Source organism: Macaca thibetana, chromosome 4 (assembly GCF_024542745.1).
Source record: "Macaca thibetana thibetana isolate TM-01 chromosome 4, ASM2454274v1, whole genome shotgun sequence".
In the NCBI taxonomy this organism is placed as follows: domain Eukaryota; kingdom Metazoa; phylum Chordata; class Mammalia; order Primates; family Cercopithecidae; genus Macaca; species Macaca thibetana.
Window position 1 is genome coordinate 156,818,027 of NC_065581.1, and position 24,841 is coordinate 156,842,867.

At 42.5% G+C, this 24,841-nt stretch overlaps 2 protein-coding genes across 33 annotated transcripts in view; one reads left to right on the plus strand and one right to left on the minus strand.

The window, feature by feature from the left end:
• Window positions 1-24,841, plus strand: part of SNX3 (sorting nexin 3) — a 1,122,685-nt gene that overhangs the window by 998,874 nt on the left and 98,970 nt on the right. The gene's annotated exons all lie outside the window — the stretch shown is intronic.
• The window catches only part of AFG1L (AFG1 like ATPase), a 221,623-nt gene that overhangs the window by 177,749 nt on the left and 19,033 nt on the right, over window positions 1-24,841 (minus strand). For 3 of the 4 annotated variants that reach the window (XR_007725281.1, XM_050789142.1, XM_050789143.1), the window contains exon 2: window positions 12,344-12,567. Coding sequence is in view for 3 of the 4 variants with exons in the window: in XM_050789142.1 (XP_050645099.1) it covers window positions 12,344-12,567 (224 nt within the window). In the remaining variant the exon portion in view is untranslated. Of the gene's footprint in view, window positions 1-12,343; window positions 12,568-16,905; window positions 17,080-24,841 lie in introns of all 4 variants that reach the window. The other variant, XM_050789144.1, reaches the window with a different exon arrangement.

A 24,841-nucleotide genomic window follows, 5' to 3' on the forward strand; every position in this document is an offset into this window, starting at 1 on the left:
TCTCATCAAAGTTATACATTGAAATAGCACGTCCTCTGCCTTTCTGGGTCACTATCCACCTGCTACTCTGGCATCATTTCCACTAGGACAATTAGATAATAAGGGTGGTGCTGTTAAAATAAAAAGTGTTGTTTTCAATTTGTTTAAAATGCAGGAATACTACTTTTCCTGTTTCTCTCCGTTCCCCCCACCATTGCATTATTATCTCCCAAAATGATAGAATCAGAAACAATGATTCCAGCTGGAATGCTGAGCATAATTACATCTTTTAAAAACTGGCATTATAGCATTCTCAACATGGACCACTTTTTGATAAAAGTAGATCATTTCAGGTTTCTAAGAAGATCTTTAAAAACTAAAAAACGGAACTATATATTAGCACCCATAAATTCTCTTTAAATGAAAATGGTTTTTGAAATGTCTTTAGCTGATTTGCAAAAGAATCTCAGCAACCTAAAGTATAATACATCAACTTGCTCAGTTTACTAGCATAATTAAGCCTATTTAAGTATCTCAATAAGATGGGGGTGTGCTTAAAACTCTAAAACTACTAGTGTAAGAAATGGCTCAATTTCTGATTATAACACAATTTAAAGATGCAAATGACTTTTTGATGTCTCATGCATTCAAGTCACAAACATTTATAAGTTCCTACATGCACCACTGGGAGACAAATGACAGCGGGCTAGTTTTCTGGCAAATCCTTCCATGTTCACTTTGCTCCTACCTGATACTCTGCTTTTGGCCTAGCTTAGGTGAAGCTCTGCTAGGTCTGGTCTACTCCAGTCCACTACTAATTCAGTCCACTACTGAGATACGAGCATTATTCTCAAGCCAATCTGGGCTTCAGCAAAAGAAAGATGTGGAAAACATCCCTTGTTGTAAATGCTGTTGTTGTTCTGAATCTGAGAAAATAAACTGTCCTTCCAGGCATCTTCAGGGTTAGCTAAGAACTGATGTTAAGGAGGGAATGAGAACAGGACACATTCACAGAGACATATGTGGATACAGGCACTGAATGGAGACACCTACCCTCTCACACAGACACACAGATAGGCTCTGTGACTCTTTAGTGATGGCTTTGTTATTCATTCATGTTTCATTCGTTCCACAAACATGAACTGAGTATTGAGCACCTACTTTGTGCTAGGCAGTGGGCTGGGATTCTTCAGGCCCAGAAGACCAAGAAAAGAAAAACTGGCCAGGGGCAGTAATCCCAGCACTTTTGGAGGCCAAGGTAGGAAGATCACTTCAGGTCAGGAGTTCAAGACCAGCCTGGCTCATCTCTACTAAAAATTAGCCAGGCATGGTGGCAAATGCCTGTAATCCAGCTGCTTCAGAGGCTGAGGCATGAAAATCACTTTAACTTGGGAGGCGGAGGTTGCCACGAGCTGAGATTGTGCCACTGCACTCCAGCCTGGGTGACAGAGTAAGACTCCATCTCAAAAAAAAAAAAAAAAGAAAAGAAAGAAAGAAAGAAATACAATATCTACCAGAGAAGCATGTGGTCACCAGCAGGCAATGTGAGATGAGCCATAACAAAAGGATGGGGATGGGCAGCTTTAGCAGACCCAGAGACAAAATAAGGTCTCAGCCTCATCCAAGGATCTTCAAGCAGGTCATCATAGCTGGGGCTTATATTGCCAGCAGAGAACAATGGCAGAGGAGGTTGGCAAAAGGCAGGGACTAGGCTCTCAAGAACCTTGAAGAACATGCTGAGTTTGTATTTTATCAGGAGGGGGCTGAAAGCCTTAAGCAGGAGAAGAGTGTGATCAGATTTATATATATTCAGTTTATGAAATTTCAGAAAGAGGAAAACATTGCATTGCAAAAACCCTCTTATAAACATATTTCATATGCCTTTCTGAGAACTGTGCTAATAATTCCCCTTCCACAGTCTATTTGGATTTTTAAATTTTTAAATTTTTATTTTTTAGAGATGAAGTCTTGCCATGATGCCCAGGCTCATCTCAAACTCCTGGGCTCAAGTGATCCACCCGCCTCAACCTCCCAAAGTGCTGGGATTACAGGCATGACCCACCACACCCAGCCCCTCAGTCTATTTGTAAGAAGGAAAGGCTGAACTAGTAGACTCTAAAATTATATTTTCAAGAAAAGTTGTTATTTTTTCAAAATGAAAAAAAAAAAAAATCAACTAACCCTGCCAGGCACAGTGGCTCACACCTGTAATCCCAGCATTTTGGGAGGCTGAGGTGGGCAATTACTTGAGGCCAAGAGTTTGAGACCAGCCTGGCCAACATGGTGAAACACAGTATCTACTAAAAATACAAAAATTAGCCGGGCGTGGTGGCCTGTAGTCCTACCTACACGGGAGGCTGAGCCATGAGAATTGCTTGAACGCAGGAGGCGGAGGTTGCAGCAAGCCGAGATTGCACCACTGAACTCCCGCCTGTGTGACAGATCAAGACTCTGTCTCAAAAAAAAAAAAAAAAAATCTAACGTGTTGAAATATCTCACAATCACATGTAAAATATTTTCACAATGGAATATTACAAAGAGGCAAAATTGAAGACTCTATGGAACAGCACGTTACCCACCCTCCAGCTTTATCAAATCTTTCTATGTTGACATTTATTTCAAAACTTATATAATTAATAAAGCATTAATTATAGTTGAAGCCTTCCTTGTCCCCTTCCTCCTCAGTATTAACTACCTGAATGTATAGTTTATCATCCCCATGCTAAGCAACATTCCACTTTATAAATACATTCTGATTTGTTTACCCAGTCTTGTGGCATCTTCTAGTTATTTCTGAAAAAAAAAAAACACTCTCCTTTGTCTATTTTTCTACTGGGTTGTTTGTTTTTCTATTACATGGTAGAAGTTGTTTATATATTATTATTATTATTTGCAGAGATGAGGTCTTGCTATGTTGCTCAGGCTGGTTTCAAACTCCCGGCCTGAAGCGATCCTCCCAACCGTCAGCCTCTCATACTGTTGAGATTACAGGCGTGAGCCATTGCACCGGGTTAGGGTTCTTTACATATTCTAGAGAGTGATTCATAATCAATTTTTTTTTGAGATAGAGTCTCGCTGTGTCACCCAGGCTGGAGTGCAGTGGCAGATATCACCTCACTGCAACCTCCGCCTCCCGAGTTCAAGCAATTCTCATGCCTCAGCCTTCCGAGTAACTGGAATTACAGGCACCCACCACCATGCCTGGCTAATTTTTGTAATTTTAGTTGAGATAGGCTTTCACCATGTTGGCCAGGTTGGTCTCAAACTCCTGACCTCAGGTGATCCACCCACCTCGGCCTCCCAAAGTGCTGGGATTACAGGAGTGAGCCACCATGCCCAGCCAGTAGTCAATTATTTTTTATGAAAAATCTTTTCTCCCAGTCTGTTGTCTACCTTTTCACTTTTTCTATGGTACCTTTTGTTAACTAGAAGTTTTAAATTTTAACATAGTCAAATGTATTGGTGTTTACCTTTATAAGCTGGACTTTTTAATTTTTTTTCAATTTACAGGACAACATGAATATATATATTGGACTTTCATATCTTGTATAAGAAATTCTTCTGGCTGGGCAGGATGGCTCAGTCTGTAACACCAGCACTTTGGAAGGCTGAGGCAGGTGAATTGCTTGAGGCCAGGAGTTTAGATCAGCCTGGGCAACACGGTGAGACCACGTCTCTACAAAATACAAAAAATTAGCCAGGCGTGGTGGTATGCACATGTAGTCCCAGCTACTGGGGAGGCTAAGCTAAGAGGATTGGTTGAGCCCGGGAGGTCAAGGCTGCAGTGAGCCATGACTACACCCCTCCACTCCAGCCTGGGCAACAGAGCAAAACTCTATCTCGAAAAAAAGAAAAGAAATTATTCCTTTTCCCAAGTTCATAAAGTTATTCCTCTATATTTTCTTCAAGAAGTTCTGAAGTTTCACTTTAAATTTAGGGCATTTATTTCTAGAGGTAAGTACCTAATTTTATTTTAATCTTCACATAGATAACCAATGATCCCATGCTAATTTAGTGAATAGACGATCATTTTCCTACTGATTCACAATGTCAACTCAATCATATATCAAGTTTCCATGTATATTTTGAACTTTCTATTTTGTTCTATTTGTTTGTCTATTTAATGGAACAGTGAATAGTTCCTGTTGAATAGAGGCAGGGATACAATACAGTAATGGAATATTAAACTGGAAAGTTAGACTAGGTAATCATCTACCAGCCCTCCTATCTAGTCAGGTAGCAGTCATCTAGAGCAAGGGCCAGCAAATTACGGCCATGGGCTAAATCCAGCATGACACTTGTTTTTGTAAATAAAGATTTATTGGAATATAGTTATTTATGTATTGCCTGTGGCTGCTCTGAGTGCAGTGATAGAATTGAGTTCTTTTCCATCTGCCTCATGCATTGTTCTTGGAAGGGTGAGGAGGGGGTATCCAAATAAAAGGCGGTAGGATATAAAAGGGAGTTGGAAATAAGTTCTCATTAGGGAAAAACTGAAAATTATCTGGTAGAGGGCAGGAGAAAAAGGAAAGGAGTTCTGTGGCTCCCAATTCTCAGGTCTCTTGGGCTACAATGTCTCCTCCTAAGAGATGAAAAAACCTGGCTGCCTATAGACCCCTGATTAATGGAAACACAGATTTTCAGAGTAGCTCCATACTCTATTTAATTCTCTCCCTCCCTGACTCTGGAAATGCTTGATTTGGCTGTGTAAAAGTAATTCTAATTATAGTGATTTACATGAACTACTTACCATTTATGCCTAATTACCTCACAGCACAATAACAATTATGCATACATTAAATGTGTCAGATTAACCTGGTTGTAAATTTTACTCAATAACAAAAGTAAAGTGTTTACAAATGCTCATTCTTCATAGTTTGTTGCTCATATGGCATGGTCATCTGCTCATAACATCTTCAAATGTTCATTGATTAGAGAAAACATTATTACATAGGTAGGTGAAAGCAGCCTGGTAGTTTGTCACCAATTTTTTCACCTTGGTTAATAAATCTGGTATCTTATGAAGAAGGTATACTTTATTTTAGTATTATAGCATACGCTTACAGAAAGTTTCTTAGGAGTACAGAGGGAAAAAAAATAACTGCACCATAATGAAATCTATTTGTGTTTTGTTTTGTTTTGTTTTTTGAGACAGTCTCTCTCTGTCGCCCAGTCTGGAGTGCAGTGGCACGATCTCAGCTTACTTCAGCCTCAACCTCCTGGGCTCAAGTGATCCTCCCACCTCAGTCTCCCAATTAGGTGGACCACAGGCATGTACCACCATGCCTAGCTGATTTTTTTTTTTTTTTTTTTTTTTGTAGAGATGGGGTCTCCCTGTGTTGGCCAGGCTGGCTCAAACTCCTGGCCTCAAGCAATCCTCCCATGTCAGCCTCTCAAAATGCTGGAATTACAGGCAAGAGCCACCATACCCAGCCTATAATGAAGTTTAAACAACTGTATTAAAAACAAAATTCAAAGTTCATAAAATCATAAATCCTACTTAGCACATGTCTTAGTTCATTTTCTGTCACTTATAACAGAAACTGAGTTTCAGATAATCTGAAATTTATTTATTTTTAAACAGGTAGTAATTAGTTGAATTTAATGATAAAATGAAGATATTGAGAAATAGTATTTGTTATTTAAAGTTCAAGAAAATGGGCAGTCAGTACTGCTTAGCTTTCCTCCAAAATGGCTGAATGTGTAGCACAGCAGCACAAATGCTGTAGCTAACAAACAACTTAAGTTCTTGAGTGATCAGTCTTCTCCTTAGCTGTTTGGATGGCCTATCAGAGAGAGAAGACTGTGCTGTGGTGAAACTTGTCCCTTACAGTTTCCACTATTCTTTCAACAATGCCAAGGTTTCATACCCAAGGCAAAGGTTTACAGTCCAAAGTCAGAGTTTTACTCAGAAACTGAGTAATTTATAAAGAAAAGGAATTTATGGGCCAGGCACAGTGGCCCACACTTGTAATCCCAACACTTTGGGAGGCCCAGGCAGGCAGGTAACGTGGCACAGGAGTTCGAGACCAGCCTGGCCAAAGTGGTGAAACCCAGTCTCTACTAAAAATACAAAAATTAGCTGGGCGTGGTGGCGCACCCAGCTACTCAGAAAACTGAGGCAGGAGAATGGCTTGAACCCGGGAAGGTTGCAGTGAGCTGAGATCGCACCACTGCACTCCAGCCTGGCAACAGAGTGAGACTCAGTCTCGAAAAAAAAAAAGAAAGGAATTTATTTCTTACAGTGATAGAGGCTGAGAAGTCCATGTCTGAGGGACCCCATCTAGTGAGGGCCTTCTTGCTGGTAAAGACTCTCTGCAGAGCCCCAGGCGACACAGGGGCATCACATGGTGAGGGGGCTGAGTGTGCTAGCTCAAGACTCTCTTCCCCTTATAAAGCCACCAGTCCCACTCCCATGATAATCCATTAATCCATTAACCCATTACTCTACAAATGGACTAATCCATTCATGACAGCAGAGCCCTCATGACTCAGTCACCTCTGAAAGGATTCACCTTTCAATACTGCCACACTGGGGATTAAATGTCAACATGAGTTCTGAAAGAGACAAATATTCAAACCATAGCACCAGAATAAAGAACTCTCCAAATAAAGTTTTTCCATCACTGGAAAACCTAATAGCCCACAGTTTCCTTTTCTGATAATTGGCATATCAGTGTTTGTTTTTAGAAAAAAATAGGTCTGTGTCATCTTTATTCTCTTCAAAAACTAAAGTTCTATATACTTTTCTTCAAATTATGCTAGATGTTTGGATCTCTTTCAGTATTTTAAAGATTTAGTGGGGCCAGGCGCAGTGGCTCACACCTCTAATCCCAGCACTTTGGGAGGCCAAGGCGGGTGGATCACTTGAGGTCAGGAGTTTGAGACCAGTCTGGCCAACATGGTGAAACCCCATCTCTACTAAAAATGCAAAAATCAGCCAGGCGTGGTGGTGGGCACCTGTAATCCCAGCTACTCGGGGGGCTGAGACAGGAGAATCACTTGAACCCAGGAGGCAGAGGTTGCAGTGAGTCAAGATCGCACCATTGAACTCCAGCCTGGGTGACACAGCGAGACTCGGTCTCAAAAAATAAATAAAAAATAAAATTGTTTATTTAAAAATTTTTAAATTGTTAAATAAAATATTTATTTAAAATAAAGATTTAGTGGGTTTAGGAAACTATAAGGGCCAAGAGCAATGGCTCATGCCTGTAATCCCAGCACTTTGTGAGGCCAAGATGGGAGGACTGCTTGAACTCAGAAGATCAACACCAACACCAGCCTGGGCAACATGGCAAGACCCTGTCTCGGAAAGAAGGGAGGGAGGGAGGGAGGCAGGCTATAAGACAAATACTATTAGAAAAATATGTTTCTCTACCTACTAAACATTTATTCACATGTACTAGGATTTAACAAATAGGACCTTTCATTAGACACATTTGAAACTCTACCTGCCATATCAAATCTTCCATTTACATTAGATTTTAACTACCCAATAAAACCAGGGTTATTCACTAGCTGGCCCATCATAGCCAACTCAGATATCAAAGGTGGATGTATGGGAAAATACCCCTAAGAAGAGCCAATGATTTTTTTAAAAACCACCATTGTTGAATCGGCAACCAAATAAGTTAATAATTACAGTATACTTGTGATTGGATGGGAGTTCACCAACCACTGTAAGATGAGCTCTAGGGATGCTACAGAGTAGGGAGGAGAGATAAAAGGAATATATTTCCAGGAGGCTGGGGCAGACAGATTGCTTCAGCTCAGGTGTTCAAGACCAGCCTGGACAACATGGCAAAACCCCATCTCTATTTAAAAAAAAATACAAAAAAATACAAAAAAATTAGCTGGGTGTGGTGGCACACACCTGTGGTCCCAGTTACTGGGGAGGCTGAGGTGTGAGGCTTGCTGGAGCCCGGGAGGTTGAGGCTGCAGTGAGCCATGATTGCGCCACTGCATTCCAGCTAGGCAACGGAGTGAGACTCTGTCTCAAAAACAAAACAAAAAAAAAAGAAATATATTTCCAAAAGGAAGAGGACTAGAAAGGGAGCAAGATACAAAATTCAGGAAAGCAATTCAAACCTCAGATAACCAAAATATCCAGTTGCGTACAACATGTTGTTTCCTGGCTAGGCCACATAACTAAACTGTTAGTTTACTTGGATGCCCACCTGTATCACAAACTATATAATTACATAGTTTTATATGTTATAGTTCATATACTCTATGCAAATATATCCCTATATATCACATATAACTAGATATGCAGTACATAAGCAGTCTATATTTTTCAAACTTTTTGGTTCTTTACTCACCTATAAACTTTGAGAAATATGGGAAAAAGAGGTTGGTCATCAAAACAAATAATTCATCATTATTACCTACAACCATCGTGCTAGACTGATCACTCATGGTGCCCACCACACTCACAGTCCACTTCTGAGAGCAACTGCCATGCTCACAGGAGCAGCCCTACATGGGAACACAGGTAAGTCAATCTTTACACTGGTTAACAGCCTCTAAGAAACCCAGTGTGAAAGCTCTACCCGAACAGGGATGAAGTCATTGGTTGACCTATGAGATCCTTACTCAGGAATTTAAACTACAGACACATAGAGAGAATTAAGAAGTTGGTAGAAGTTGAAGCAGACATGAGAGAAAAAGAACAAAAAAGTAAGTGGGTGCTGTGGCCTCAATGTTTGCATTGCCCCAAAATTCATATGCTGAAGTTCTCACCCCCAAAGTGAGGCTCTTAGGAGGTAGGCCCTTTGGAAGGTGATGAGGTCATGAGAGCAGAGCCCTCCTCAGTTGGATTAGTGCCCTTACAAAAGAGGCCTGACGGAGCTCATTTGTCCCTTCAGCCATGTGAGGACACAGTGAAAAGACAGCTGTCCATGAATAGTTAAGCAGGCCCTCACCAGACATTGAATTTGCCAGCACTTTGATCTTGGCCTTCCCAGCACCCAGAACTACGAGAAATCTTTTTCTGTTGTTTATAAGCTACCCAGTTTATGGTATTTTGTTATAGCAGCCCAAGTGAACCAAGACAATGAATGATACGAATGGCAGAGTACCGTAAGGCCTAGCTGTGTCATGGAGGTGCCTTTCATTGCTACGTTCTTATATAATCTCATTCTAAATCTCCATGTGTTTCTGCAATCTAAAATGAATCTCTATTTCTTTCAACTAATAGTGTTAACACAATGGGAAGGCATTTTCTTTACGTAAAAATAAACTAATTATATTCTCAGGAGCTTTATTAAAAAGTAAAATTACTTTCACTCATTTTTGTTTGTTTGTTTTTTATTGTATTGTAGAGACAGGGTCTCCCTATATTGTCCAGGCTGATCTCAAACTTCTGGCCTCAAGCTATCCTTCCACCTTGGCCTCCCAAAGTGCTAGGATTATAGGTTCAGCCACCACACCTGGCCCTTATTTTTTTTTTTTTTTTTTTTTTTTTTTTGAGATGGAGTCTCTCTCTGTCACCTAGGCTGGAGTGATCTTGGCTCACTGCACCTCCGCCTCCTGGATTCCAGCGATTCTCCTGCCTCAGCCTCCTGAGCAGCTGGGATTACAGGCACCTGCCACCACGCCTGGCTAATTTTTGTATTTTTAGTAGAGACGGGGTTTCATCATGTTGGCCAGGCTGGTCTCAAACTCCTGACTTCAGGTAATATGCCCACCTCAGCCTCCCAAAGTGCTGGGATTACAGGCATGAGCCACTCCATTTGGCCCCTCATTCATTTTTAAGTAAAGTACTACTAATGGTTGTTCTATGGTGCTTTTCTTCTAAAGACTTTACAGTAAAAGCATATTTGGCAGGGGGTGGGGACAGTCAATTAAAGGAAAACTAGTTTCTTAGGTTGGACCATATTTTAACTCTTACTACTATTAACGTTCTCCAGAATTTAAAGATGAGACTATCGGCTTCTATATTAGATAAGGAACAGGAGTTTTCCTGTTGTCATGGAATTTTAACAAAAGCTCAAAGCTGAGGACCAGGGAAAATAAGCTCCCATTCACTCTAAAGAAAGACACAAGATGAATGCGGTGACTCACACCAATTATCCCAGTGCTTCTGAGGCTGAGGCAGGATTGCTTAAGGCCAGAAGTTCAAGACCAACCTGACAACATAGTGAGATCCTGTCTCTACAAAAAATTAAAAAACTAGTGGAGTATGGTGGTGCCATGCCTGTAGCTCTAGCCTACTCAGGGGGCTGAGGGAGGAGAACCATTTGGGCCCAGGACTTCAAGGCTACTAGTGAGCTATGATCGTGCTACTGCACTCCACTTGGGTGACAGAATGAGGCAGTATCTCCAAAAATAAATAGGCCAGGCAGAGTGGTTCATATCTGTAATTCCAGCACTTTGGGAGGCCGAAGCAGGGGGATCACTTGAGATCAGGAGTTTAAGACCAGCCCAGCCAGTATGGCAAAACCCCGTCTCTGCTAAAAATACAAAAATTAGTCAGGCATGGTGGCAGGTGCCTATAATCCCAGCTACTTGGGAGGCAGGAGAATCATTTGAACCTGGGAGGTGGAGGCTACAGTGAGCCAAGATCACACCACTGCACTTCAGCCTGGGCGACAGAGTAACACTCTGTCTCAAATAAATAAATAGGTCAGGCGCGGTGGCTTATGCCTGTAATTCGCACTTTGGGAGGCCGAGATGGGCGGATCACCTGAAGTCAGGAGTTCGAGACCAGCCCGACGAACATGGTGAAACCCCATCTCTACTAAAAATACAAAAATTAGCTGGGCGTGGTGGTGCGTGCCTGTAATTCCAGCTACTCAGGAGGCTGAAACAGGAGGATTGCTTGAACCTGGTGGAGGTTGCAGTGACCCAAGATCACACCACTGCACTCTAGCCTGGGCAACAGAGCAAGAATCCATCTATAAATAAATAAATAAATAGACACACTAGTCACATCCATGCAGGAATTAGGTTTAAAACAACAACAACAACAACAAGAAAAGGCAAGACAGCCCTAAAACCAAAGTGAAACTGAAGAGAGGGATCAAGGTATAAAGTTGTTAGCTGGTTAGGGTGCCGTGGTGTTCCCTTCACATATCTCTTAACAAATACAAGGGGTTCCCAAGAGAAGCATCCAAAGAGATAAGGATTGAATATAAATTGAGATGGACATCGCTCTCCCCAGCTGGATGCTTGCCTAGGTAAGAAAATGTGCAAGCAGCTGCCAGAGCAGGGTGTGGAAGAGTTCTTGGGAGAACTCGATATACATCCCCAGGAGGAAGGGGTATGCATGACAAAGACAGAAATTAGTGCCTGCTTCTTGCTTGCAAAAGTCTGAGGACAGGAGGCTGACTGAAGCTGCCCATGCAGCAAGGAGTAGAGAAAGAAGATGTTATGCTTCCTGTGGCCTGCACAGACACCATATAAGATGACCCAACAAGAAATGTTCCAGGTCAGGCACGGTGGCTCAAACCTATAATCCCAGCACTTTGGGAGGCCGAGACAGGTGGATCACTTGAGGTCAGGAGTTCAAGACCAGCCTGGCCAACATGGTGAAATCCCATCGCTACTAAAAATATAAAAATTAGCCAAGTGTGGCGGTGCATGCCTATAACCCAGTTACTTGGGAGGCTGAGGCGGGAGGATCACCTGAACCCAGGAGGCAAAGGTTGCCATGAGCCAAGATATAACACCACTGTACTCCTGCCTGGGTGACAGAGTGAGACTCTGTCTCAAAAAAAATAAATAAATAAAATGTCCTGAAGGGACCCCACCCAAGAAGCCTAAGGGCAAGGGCAAGGCGGTGTCAGAAGAATGCGGGGTTGTGAGTTGCTTCCCCAGAGTCATAAGAGGTTAGTCAAAGATTGGAGAAGTGTGGAGGTCCCCATGGGAGTCTTGAAGAACCCACCAATAAGACCCTCAACAAAGAGCTGGCATGGCAGCATCTACCATACATAACTGGTCGCTTATGACTGCTGTTTCACTCTAATCTTTCATTCTTCTCATTCTGACCCTAGAGATGTCAGGCAAACAGAGAAAGAAGGAGGAAGAAAAGGGAAAGAACACATCACTCCTCCTTTTCCACGCTGATCCCTGGATGAGACCTGAGCTGGGGAAAAGGGAAAGCTTTGATTTCCATAGAAGTTTTTATCTAGACTGGACTGCATTTTTAAAATACTTAAATATGAAGCTATTCAAATCCCTGAAGGCAAAAGAAAGCTATGGAACATCAAAAGGCTAGGAATGGGGATCCAACAGAATTTGTGTAAAGGAACTGGCAGAAATTTTTCAAGCTGTTTCATGATGGTGCCCTACTGCATTGCATCCATTTTAGAAAATGCTTACACTTTTAACTGTTTAATCTTTCATAGCACACAAGCCTCACCTTTGAAAAAAGGCCTTCTGCCTCTATATTATATCCTTTAAGGTCCTCGTGTAATTTCTGCAAACACTGTATGACTCTTCTTTGATGTTCGTCATCCTTTAGCTCATGAGCTTTGATCAGAAAATCATAGTGGTCCAGAGGTCCATGGCAAACAGCCAAAGCTTTCAAGTAAGTCTCTGAAGTGGCAGTTGGGGCCATGCTCTCAGATGTCTGAACTGTATAGGCTATAAACAAAAACATATAAAATTTTAGACTTTCTTAAATACATTTCACAGTGCTCTACATGTTTCGTAAGGGTCAAATTCAAACTTTTAACTAGTTACATCTATTTAAGCAGTTTTTGTAAATGTCATTTTGATAAAAATAATATAAAATACATTTTCAGCCAGGCATGGGGGCTCACGCCTGTAATCCCAGCACTTTGGGAGACCAGGGCAGGTGGATCACTTGAGGTCAGGAGTTCAAGACCAACCTGACCAAATGTTGAAACCCAATCTCTACTAAAAATACAAAAATTAGCCAGGTGTGGTGGGGCATGCTTGTAATCCCAGCTACTTGGGGTGCTGAGGCACGAGAATTGCCTGAACCTGGGAAGCAGTGGTTGAAGTGAGCAGAGATTGTGCCACTGTACTCCAACCTGGGTGACAGAGTGACACTCGGTCTCAAAAAAAAAAAAAAAAAATTAAACAATGAACATATTTCTAATTGTTTTATTTTAACAAAAGGGAATAAACCCCAAACCCATAAACTATAATTGTAACCTCTCTTCCAGAAGGCCTATTCCTACTACAGCTTCTGCTTTGCTTCCAGTCCACTAAAAGAGCCACTGGTGCTCCTCATCTCCTTCCCAAAGCAAGAGAGTTGCCTTTCTTTGACTTAGCCCTAATTCTGGTTCTTAAGCACCAAGGCAGAGACATCAAGATTAGTCCCAAGGGTTTTCCACTGCTCCTTAATTCTCTACCCAAAGACAACACAACATTCAGATATTACCACATGATTTCAGCCCTCTGCTTCTAAGATGTTTTTCTGTTTTCCATAACCTTTAGGGAGTTGGACATGGAGTTGAGACACAGCAAGAGTGTCTGCTTCAAAGCAGGGTGGTGTTCTGATCCTATTTTTAGCCTCTCCTGGGAGAGAAATGATTGTGGCGAGGTCCAACCATAATTCCATTCCTTATCTGGGGCAGGTTTAATGAGCAGCTAACTCCTTCTCTACTGTTTAGAAGCAACAATAAACAGCAGCAACCTGGCACATTTTTCAGAACAAGATTTCCCAAAGGTACTCTGCCAGCATTTTATTCATTTCATTGAACATTGTGTTTCCTTTATCACAGTAACATAAAAATTACTTTAGTGAAAAGAATTAACAATCACAATGTTAGGTCCATGTTTTCCCCAAAAGAGGGGGAAAAGTCCTTAAATATACTATGAATGTTGGAGATAGGGACGGCTGTCTTCCATTATTTGTTCCCCCTTTCTAAATAGAAGTTTTAGCTGGATGCATGGCTGCCCAAATACATATTACATCTCCTATCCTCTCTTGCAGTCAGGTATGGCCATGTGAGCAGGTTCTAACAATGGGATATGAGCAGAAACGTGTATAGTTCTGATATACCCCATTAAAGGAAAAGGGCATATCCTCCTGGTTCCCTTTTCCTCTCCTCTCTCTAACTGGAGTGAAAGTGTAATGACTGCAGCTGGAAGAGGCAATGAGATGCACACAGAATGTTGAATAAAGCAGAGCAACAAGATGCACAAAGCCTGGTTCTCCAACAATGCTGAGCTGCCAAACCAGCTCTGGATTGCCTACCTGGATTTTTATGTAAAAGAATAATCAACTTCTGGCCAGGCACAGTGGCTCACACATGTAATCCCAGCACTTTGGGAGGTTTAGACGGGCAGATCACTTGAGCTCAGGAGTTCAAGACCAGCCTGGGCAACATAGTGGGACCTCATCTCTACTAAAAATAAGAAATTTAAAAAAAAAAATTTTTTTTTAATTAGCCAGGCTTAAAATTAGCATGTGCCTGTAGTCCCAGCTACTTGGGGAGGCTGAGGTGGGAGGACAGCTTAAGCCCAGGAGTTTGAGGCTGCAGTGAGCTATGACCTACACCACTGCACTCCAGCCCGGGCAACAGAGTGAGACTCTCTCTCCAAAAGAAATAAAAAGTGAGTAATAAACTTCTATCTTGCTTTTAAAGTAGTGTATAGCCAGGCGTGGTGGCTCAAGCCTGTAATCCCAGCACTTTGGGAGGCCGAGATGGGCAGATCACGAGGTCAGGAGATCAAGACCATCCTGGCTAACACGGTGAAACCCCGTCTCTACTAAAAAATACAAAAAAAAACTAGCCGGGCGAGGTGGCGGGCGCCTGTAGTCCCAGCTACACGGGAGGCTGAGGCAGGAGAATGGCATGAACCCGGGAGGCGGAGCTTGCAGTGAGCCGAGATCCGGCCACTGCACTCCAGCCCGGGCGACAGAGCGAGACTCCGTCTCAAAAAAAATAAAAATAAAAATAAATAAATAGTGTGTAATTGGGGTCTCTGTTACAGAAGCCTAAGTTGTACCCTAACTGATATAGGTGCTTAAGGCCCGTAAAAGAGAATCTAAGGGCATCCTGGAACACTGGGCCTTACAGCACCAGGATAAGGTTTGGGTTCAATGTTGAAGCTGGAGATGCAGGTTGAAAGTCCCTAAATGTTCCCGGCAATTTGAGATATTTGCCAGTGTGACATAATAAGAAATATATTTGATCTTTGTCCCTGTTCCTTGGCACGGAGTTCCTAAAACCCTTGGAATTTCCTGAGTAATAGGAGTGTTTTCTGTTTTTCATTGCATCACACCTGAGTTTATGTTAAGGAGGTGACTCTAGGGTGAGGCTGGTAGCCGGAAGGACCAAGTAGGTAGAAGGTTGGAACTTGCAGCCCCACGCACTGACCCCAGGAAGGTGGGGCTAGAGATTGGCTCTGTAAACACTCAAGGAGACTTGGAGAGCTTCTGGTTGGCGAACACATCTAGGTGCGTTCAACCTCTAGGTATCCCCCTAGGCATTTCTTCTATTGGGCTCCCTGAGTTGTATCCTTTATCACAAACCAGTAAGCATAAGCAAAATTTTTCCCTGAGTTCTGTGAGCTATTCTAGCAAATTATCAAATCTAAAGGGGAGGAAGGTTATGGGAATTCCCGAATTTTTAGTTGCCAGGTAGATATGTTGGTAGCCTGTGCACCCCATTTGCAGCTGGCATGTGAAATGGGGGCATTCTGTGGGACTGAGCCCTTTTACTTGTGGGATCTGATGCTCACTTCAAATAAAGAGTGTCAGAATCAAATTGAACTGTTGAATACCCAGTTAGTGTTACAGGATTTGAGAATCTCACAAGAGAAAAACGCTCTTCTCTACCCCCTCTTTTAGATTTCTGGAGTCAACCAAGGGAGAAACTTCAGAGTGATTACTGATATATTCCTCTCCCTCCCACAATCCTGTTCTCCACTCCTCAACCAGGTTCTCAGCCAATCAATCATCGATGCTACTCAATTTTGTATGTGAAATACTCTCTAATTTATTCCCTTCTCTCCTTCCTCATCCTACCACCCCAGCTTGAGCCCTTGAAAGGAAGCAGGGTCTCTCTTAGGGCCTGCCATGCCCCCTCAATGTGGAAAAGAAAAATCTGGAATTCCTTCAAGGGAAATTCCAGACACCTAGCTAGCCCTGAGAAGTAAATGAGTCACTTGATAAGAAGATAACGGGAACTCAAAATAATGGCCAAGGAAGTTAGAGATGTTCTCCATAGAAACTAAAGATAACATCTTAATATATGTCACTGAGTTGTTTTTCAGAAACTCCAGCCCCTACCAAACAGATCCACTGGCACACAGACCTCAGATAAGGAGGAACTGAGGACTGAATTCTGACCACTGTTCTTTGTTCTAAATTTCTTCCTGAGAGGCCTGAAGGAGGTTATGCTCATGAGCCAGAGCTAACATTCTTTTCTGTTGACCCCAAATTTTTAGACAAAGCTTTGTTTCCTTAACCAATTGCAAATCAGAAAATCTTTTAATCCAGCTTTGACCTGCGGGCCACTCCCTTCAAGATATCCCAGTATTTTAGGTCAAATCAATGCATAGCCTCCACGTACTGATGTATGACTCTGATCGCCACCGCTGTGCCAAATTTACCACTACCACGATCTGTAAAATATCTTCCACCAACTCTAGGGCTGATCTTACTAAAATCCAAATGTGATTTTATCAATCTTTGGCTTGAAATTCATTTCATTGTTTAAAGGAGCGGCCTTTAAACTTTATTTTAATAGCCATACCTTTCTTACATACAAAATGTTCCATAGAATCCTGTTTATTAAAGAGAAAAGTGGGAAGGTGGGCACAAAGTCCCACCCTCTTCATATCCCCCTCATTCACATACCCACACCACCCTATTTCCCAACAGCCTCACTTTAGAGGATGATATTTAGTACAAATAATGTGCAGAAAAGGGTTAACACAACAGGCCTGAGACTACTATCCACAGAGCATATTTACTTATGTCTCAAAATAAATAAATAATACCTAATTTTTAAAAGTTGAGGCTGGGTGGAGTGGTGCATATCTGTAGTCCCAGCTACTTGGGAGGCTGAGGCAGGAGGATCCCTTTAACCAAAAGTTGGAGGCTGCAGAGCACCATGATCATGCCTGTGAATGGCCACTGCACTTCAGCCTTGGCAGCATAGCAAGACCTCATTTCTAAAAAAAATAAAAATAAGATAAATAAAAATTGTTTTGGCCAGGTACAGTGGCTCACGCCTGTAATCCCAGCATTTTGGAAGGCTGAGGTGAAAAGATCACCCGAGCTCAGGAGCTCGAGACCAGCCTGGAAAACATAGTGAAACCTCTGTCTTTACAAAAAAAAAAAATTAATTAGCCAGGCATGATGGTATATGCCTGTAGTCCTATAGGGATTACTACTACTAGGAATTACTGCTACTCGGAGGGTTGAGGTGGGAGGATAACTTGAGCCTGGGAGGTTGAGGCTGCAGTGAGTGGCGATCATGCCACTGCACTCCTGCCTGGGTGACAGAGCAAGACCCTGTCTAAATAAATAAATTAATTAATTAACTAAAAATTGTTTAAAAGTTATTCATAGGAAATATCAGTATTGTGGGCAAAACATACTGATTCTCTTGGCATCTGCCTTTGGAGAGGCTTAAAGTATTTCTTTTATTTTCACTAGCCTAACATCTTGATTTAATAGTATAGACTTCATTCCCAGTTTTCAGAAAAGAAAACCAAGGTACAGTGAAGATGAGGCATAAATTCAGCTAGTCAGCAGAGATAAAAAGAGAATCAGTCAGGCAAGATACTCAAGGCTGACAGATTGGCCAGCTTAGCCCTGGATAGCAGCTGTATAAATTGAAATACAAAAGACTTCTCAAAAGCTGCTAAATTAAATCTGTTACTACATCAGTGTACACAAATTATGTGATGCTGCTGCCATATTATTTTGATTTGTATTAATTTGTCTTATTGTACTCCAAATGGACAGTGGGAAAATGCCATTCGGAAGTTCCACACACTAATCTACAAACATAAATGAAAGATTTTAGGAACCCAAAAAGTCTGCGCTATTCTTTCGAATACTTCAATTTTGTACCTTATTTCACTATATTCTCCTAAACTAAGTTTCAGGAAGATCCTACTATATTCCACAGCCCACTTGCCGCAAGATTTAATCAGTATCTTGTGTCCTACATCTGAATAACCTATTAAAACTTCCTTGATACTGTAAAAATTATTCCTATTTAGTTTTACTTTCCCCAGGGAAAAAATGAGTTTCCTCAAGCTTTGTGTATAGTTGTAATTACTTTCATTTTCTCCAATTTTTTTAAGTAACCGTAACCTCAAGATTGTATTATCTGCATAATACAACAAAAGATGATACTTAGAAACTAGACCAACCTTGGTTCTTTCTCTTATCTCTTCCCAGTTCAAAATGCTTTCGTCTCTTATGGCCAGCATTCTCTTAGATCTGCAGTTGGGCTCAACGCATTCAAGTCTCAGCACAGTCTTCTTTGTGTTTTAGCCTTTTTCTGGAAAATCAGCTTAATCTGCCTATGATAATGATAGCCACTCTGCTTCCTGTCATAATGCCACTTTCCTTGGGCACACAGAGAATCCTTGCCCTTCTTATCCTGATCTTGTCGTGAGGTTGGTGCTTGCCACATGCCACACGTGTTACAGAAAGTCTAGAGGGTTTTAGAGACATTCACCATGTTTATGGGAATGCTATCTGCAAGAAAAGAAGTGATTTCTTTCCATTTCTCCATTTTCACCTTAAAATATAAGTTTGGAACAAATAAAATTCTCCTGAAGCTGTGGAGTCCCAAGTTTATGCTAATATGCTCCCCTTGACTAATCTTACTTCATTAAACAAATAATATATAATAAACTGAAACTGTCTTTACAAAATTATGACAGTAAGAGAAATCTGACATAGTCGACTCCACCTTGCTTCTGACCTCCAAGCTCTGCTTGACCATTCCTGGGCACAGGCCAAGCTAACTTTAGGAGGAATTTAGTTTATAGTTTAACTTTAAAATAATGACCACAATATTATTGCTCCCTCCCTTAAGCTAACCCCACCCTTTCTCAAAAACCAAAAGCCACTTTTGTAAGACTAATGAAAGCCCACAAGAATAAAATTATGGGAGGGGCCTGAACTCTGCTAAAATGTAGGCCAAGTTTCTACACTCCCTTACTGCTCAGGGGTCATGTGGCCAGAGGTCACAAGATTTGTGACTTCTCCAACTGCTTCTACAAATAACATCACTGTTATAGAACCTAAGACTGGTTTTGCTGTAATGTCTTTCAGACTGACCCCACCTGGACTCATGACTCAACTGGTCCTGTTGTCCCACGCAGAGTTGGACTCAGCGCATGAGGATCACTTTCCACACCCCTATTATTTCATCCCCAACCAATCAACAGTGCCATTCCCTAGCCCCCTGCCCATGAAACTGTCATAAAAACCCTCAGCTCCAAGCCTGCAGAGAGACTGATTTGAGGAATAACTCCAGTTCTCCTGTGTGGGACTGCCTTGCATCAGTTAAACTCTTTTCTCTACTGGAATGCCACGGTCTCAGGGGATTGATTTTTGTCTGTACAGTAAACAGAAAGAACCCGTCAGGTAATTACAAATTCATAATCATGCTCTTCTTAATGGCACAATCCAAAAAGAAGAGGCAATCCAAATTGTCACTGATACCCTTACAAGAATTGTTATATAATAAATATAGGGCTTTTCTTCTTAACAAGGTCTGAGTTAGCATCCACAACAGACTTAAGGGGAGGTAGGTGTCTGGAAGCCTCTTGAAATTAAAAGAAAATTGTATATTGTATATTTCAAAATTAGTAATGGATTTTAAACGGTCTCATCACAAACATGATAAGGAGCTGAGGTGATGAATGTTATTAACTGGATTTAATCTTTCTAGAACATATACAACTGTTAAAACATCACAATGTACCCCATAAATATATACAATTATTTGTCAATTAAATTATGAGTTCTATAAAAGAAAGAAAATTATGTGTGAGTATGCTTAATCTGAGGCAAGTCCTCTAAATATACAACTTTCCGATTTTTAAACAAGATAAGAACCAATGTTTTATAAATTTTTTTTGGCAACAGGGTCTCTCATTCTGTAGCCCATGCTGGAAGGCAGTGGCATGATCACGGCTCACTGCAGCCTCAACCTTCCAGGCTCAAGCTATCCTTCCACTCCATCCTCGTGAGTAGCTGGGACTACAGGCACACACCACCATGCCTGGCTCATGTTTCATTTTTTATAGAGAGGGGTTCTCCCTATGTTGCCCAGGCTGGTCTTGAACTCCTGAACTCAAATGATCCTTCCGCCTTGGCCTCCCAAAGATCTGGAATTATAGGCATGAGCTACCACATCCAGCCCAAGAACCACTGTTTAAAAAAGAACTGTTGGGCCGGGCGCGGTGGCTCAAGCCTGTAATCCCAGCACTTTGGGAGGCCGAGACGGGCGGATCACGAGGTCAGGAGATCGAGACCATCCTGGCTAACACGGTGAAACCCCGTCTCTACTAAAAAAAATACAAAAAACTAGCCGGGCGAGGTGGCGAGCGCCTGTAGTCCCAGCTACTCAGGAGGCTGAGACAGGAGAATGGCCCGAACCCGGGAGGCGGAGCTTGCAGTGAGCTGAGATCCGGCCACTGCACTCCAGCCTGGGCGACAGAGCGAGACTCCGTCTCAAAAAAAAAAAAATAAAATAAAAAAATAAAAATAAAAATAAAAATAAAAAAGAACTGTTGGCCGGGCACAGTGGCTCACGCCTGTAATCCCAGCACTTTGGGAGGCAGAGGCAGGTGGATCACGAGGTCAGGAGATCGAGACCATCCTGGCTAACATGGTGAAACCCCATCTCTATTAAAAATACAAAAAATTACCCCGGCGCGGTGGCGGGCGCCTGTAGTCCCAGCTACTCGGGAGGCTGAGGCAGGAGAATGGCGTGAACCAAGAAGGCGGAGCTTGCAGTGAGCTGAGATCGTGCCACTGCACTCTAGCCTGGGTGACAGAGTGAAACTGTCTCGAAATAAATAAATAAATAAATAAAAGAACTGTTGGGTTGGGCACAATGGCTCATGCCTGTAATCCCAGCACTTTGGGAGGCTGATCACTTGAGACCAGGAGTTTGAGGTTACAGTGAGCTATGATTATAATACTGCACCGAGCCTGGGCAACAGAGGAAGCCCCTATTTCTAAAAAAAGCGACAAAAAAGAAAGAAAAGAAAAGAGAAGCCGGGCGCGGTGGCTCAAGCCTGTAATCCCAGCACTTTGGGAGGCCGAGACGGGCGGATCACGAGGTCAGGAGATCGAGACCATCCTGGCTAACACAGTGAAACCCCGTCTCTACTGAAAAATACAAAAAACTAGCCGGGCGAGGTGGCGGGCGCCTATAGTCCCAGCTACCCGGGAGGCTGAGGCAGGAGAATGGCGTGAACCCGGGAGGCGGAGCTTGCAGTGAGCTGAGATCCAGTCACTGCACTCCAGCCTGGGCGGCAGAGCGAGACTCCGTCTCAAAAAAAAAGAAAGAAAAGAAAAGAGAACAAGGAAGGAAGGCAGGCATACAGAATCTGAGGCCCTACCCCAGCCCTCTGAATCAAAATTTGCATTTTCAACAAAATACTTAGGTGTTTTATATGCACATTAAAGGTTGAGAAGCACTGTGCCAGGGAATGACCAGAGACTCCTACCGATTTTCAGGAAAAAGCCTTTCGGTGAAAAACACATTCAGTTGACACCTGAATGCCAAAAGGAGTCACCCATGAGAAATATCAAGGAGAACATCCCAGCCTAAGTTTATAGATGAGGAAAAGTGGAAATGGAAATGAGCTTCATATTTTCGAGGGAAGAGAAAGGAAGTTTATATGGTTGATGTAAATAAGCAAGGTAGACTATGTGCTACAAGAAGAGGTTGGAAAGGACAATAAGAGGCCCAGCACAGTGGCTCACACCTGTAATTCCAATACCTTGGGAGGCTAAGACCGGCGGATCACTTGAGGCAAGGAGTTCGAGGCGGGCAGATCACTTGAGGAGGGTGGATCACTTGAGGCCAGCCTGGCCAACACGGTGAAACCCCATCTCTACTAAAAATACAAAAAGTAGCTGGGCATGCTGGTGCATGCCTGTAATCCCATCTACTCACGTGGCTGCGGCACGAGAATCACTTGAACCCAGGAGGCAAAGTTTGCATGAGCCAAGATCACCCTCACTGCACTCCAGCCTGGGCAACAGAGCAAGACTCTGTCTCAAAAAAATAAGTACAAGCACTAAATGATGTAGGGCCTTAAAAGCCATGGTAAGTAATGCAAGTTTTTTAAGTAGGATTGAGAACAAGGAGAAAGTTTTTCTATTTTGTTGTTTTTTTTCTTTATTTCCTTTTTTTTTAATTAAACTTAACCCCTCTAAGCAGAAGAGGCTGAGCGCAATGGCTCACGCCTATAATCCCAACACTTTGGGAGGCGGAGGCGGGCAGATGGCCTGAGCTAGGAGTTCAACAGCAGCCTGGGCAACACGGTGAAATCCCGTTTCTACTAAAATACAAAAAAAATGAGCCGGGCGTGGCGGCGTGTGCCTGTAGTCCCAGCTACTCGGGAGGCTGAGGCAGGAGAATTGATTGAACCTGGGAGGGGGAGCTTGCAGTGAGCCGAAATCGTGCCACTGCACTCCAGCCTGGGCTACAGAGACTCCGTCTCTAAAAAAAAAAAAAAAAGAAGCAGAAGAAGGTTTAGATCAGGGTACAAGATATTATTGAAGATAATAAAGATTGATAAAAGATTGCTTTAGAAAATAAGATTAGGAATGCAAAGTGGAAGCAGAATGTGTGAATTATATAGTATGTGAATTATTTTCTTTTGTTTTTTCTTCTTTTGAGATGGAGTTCCACCCTTGTTGCCCAGACGAGAGTACAATGGAGCGATCTCAGCTCACTGCAGCCTCCACCTTCTGGGTTCAAGCAATTTTCCTGCCTCAGCCTCCTAAGTAGCTGGGATTACAGGCACCTGCCACCATGCCTGGCTAATTTTTCATATTTTTAGTAGAGATGGGGTTTCACCATGTTGGCCAGGCTGGTCTCAAACTCCTGACCTCAGGTCATCCACCCGCCTTGGCCTCCCAAAGTGCTGGGATTACAGGCATGAGCCACTGCACCCAGCTGTGAATTTTTTTCAATAAAACTACTATGTATTTTTTTACGTGACAGTAGAAATTAGGAAACTATTCAAATAGTTAAGAGTTATCTATGGTCTGGACACAGTGGATCATGCCTGTAATCATAGCAATTTGGGAGGCTGAAGCAGGCAGATCACTTGAGTCCAGGAGTTCAGGACCAGCCTGGGCAACATGGTGAAACCCCGTCTCTACGAAAAATACGACACTTAGCCAGGTGTGGTGGCGCTCGCCTGTCGTCCCAGCTACACGGGAGACTGAGATGGGAGAATCACTTGAGCCCAGGAAGGTTAAGGCTGCAGTGAGCCGTGATTATGTCACTACACTCCAGCCTGGGGAACAGAGTGAGACCCTGTCTTAAAGAAAATAAATAAATAAAAGAAAGAGAGACAGAGAGCAATGTCTATGATTTGGACCAGAGAGTTAGCATTGTAGGTTGATAGACCGAGATCATGTAGCTAATAACAGTAGCAATTGCTAACCTTTACTGAGTATTTGCTAAGTACCAGGTTACTTTTCTAAGGAATTTCTGTACATTAACTGATTTGATCTTCACAACTACCCTTTGAGGTAGGTACTAATATATCCCTACTTTAAAGATGAAGAAACTGAGGCACAGAGAGGCAAAGTAACTTGTCCATGTTCCCAAAGCCAGGAAGTGGCATTTGTGCCCCACAGTACAGCAGGAAAGCAGGATGTTATAGTAGTGGAAGGAACGTGGGCTCTGGGATAATAACCTCCAGGTTCCTCACCTGACTCCACCGTTTCAGCTCTAAATCATGATAATGTTGTTCTCCATGGTGGACTGAGCATGTGATCACCACCCTGGCCAATGATGCCTAATGGGGAAGTTACCTTCTGGCAAAGTCTTCCCTGATGCTCTTCAAAAGGAGACCAGGACAGGGACTCGCTCCTTCCTGCCTTTGTACTTCTACCTATGAAATCAGGATACCTGGACTGCTGCATCTTAAGAACATGAGAGGAAGGCTGGGTGCAGTGGCTCATACCTGTAATCTCAGTACTTTAGGAAGCCGAGGTGGGAGGATCACTTGAGCACAGGAGTTCAAGGCCACAGTGAACTATGATCTATGATCGACCACTGCACTGTAGCCTGGGCAACAGAGCGAGACTTTATCTCACAACCAAAAAAAGAACATAAGGGGAAACATTGTTGACACAGGCAAGATAATCATAATCTTGACATGTTGTAAAGCTTAATTGTATTGACACTGTTTCCACATAGCTAGGGTGATAATAGCAAAGGGAATACAGGGCCTATGTGTTCTTTGGTGCTTTAGGTTGGACTGGATAAAATATCTTTATTGTATTGATATTCTTTTTTATCATTATTCCTTTATTTTAGAGACAAGGTCTCACTCTGTTGTCCAGGCTAGCGTGCAGTGGCTGAAGCACAGCACTGCAGCCTCAAATTCCTGGGCTCAACTCCTGGGCTCAGGTGATTCTCTCAACTCAGTCTCCCCAGTAGCTGGAACTGCAGGTACGCACTACATGCCTGGGTAATTTTTTATTTTTTTTTACTTTTTTGTAGACACAGGGTCTTACTATATTGCCCAAGCTGGTCTTGAACTTCTAGCCTCAAGTGATCCTCCTGCCTCAGGCTCCCAAAGTGCTGGGATCACAGACATGAGCCACTTGCCTGGCCTCTATATTTGATACTCTTTAGAAACGTAGGGAAAATGAAGGACCAGAATCTTTCAACAGAAAGTAAACATTTTCTTTTTAAAATTATAT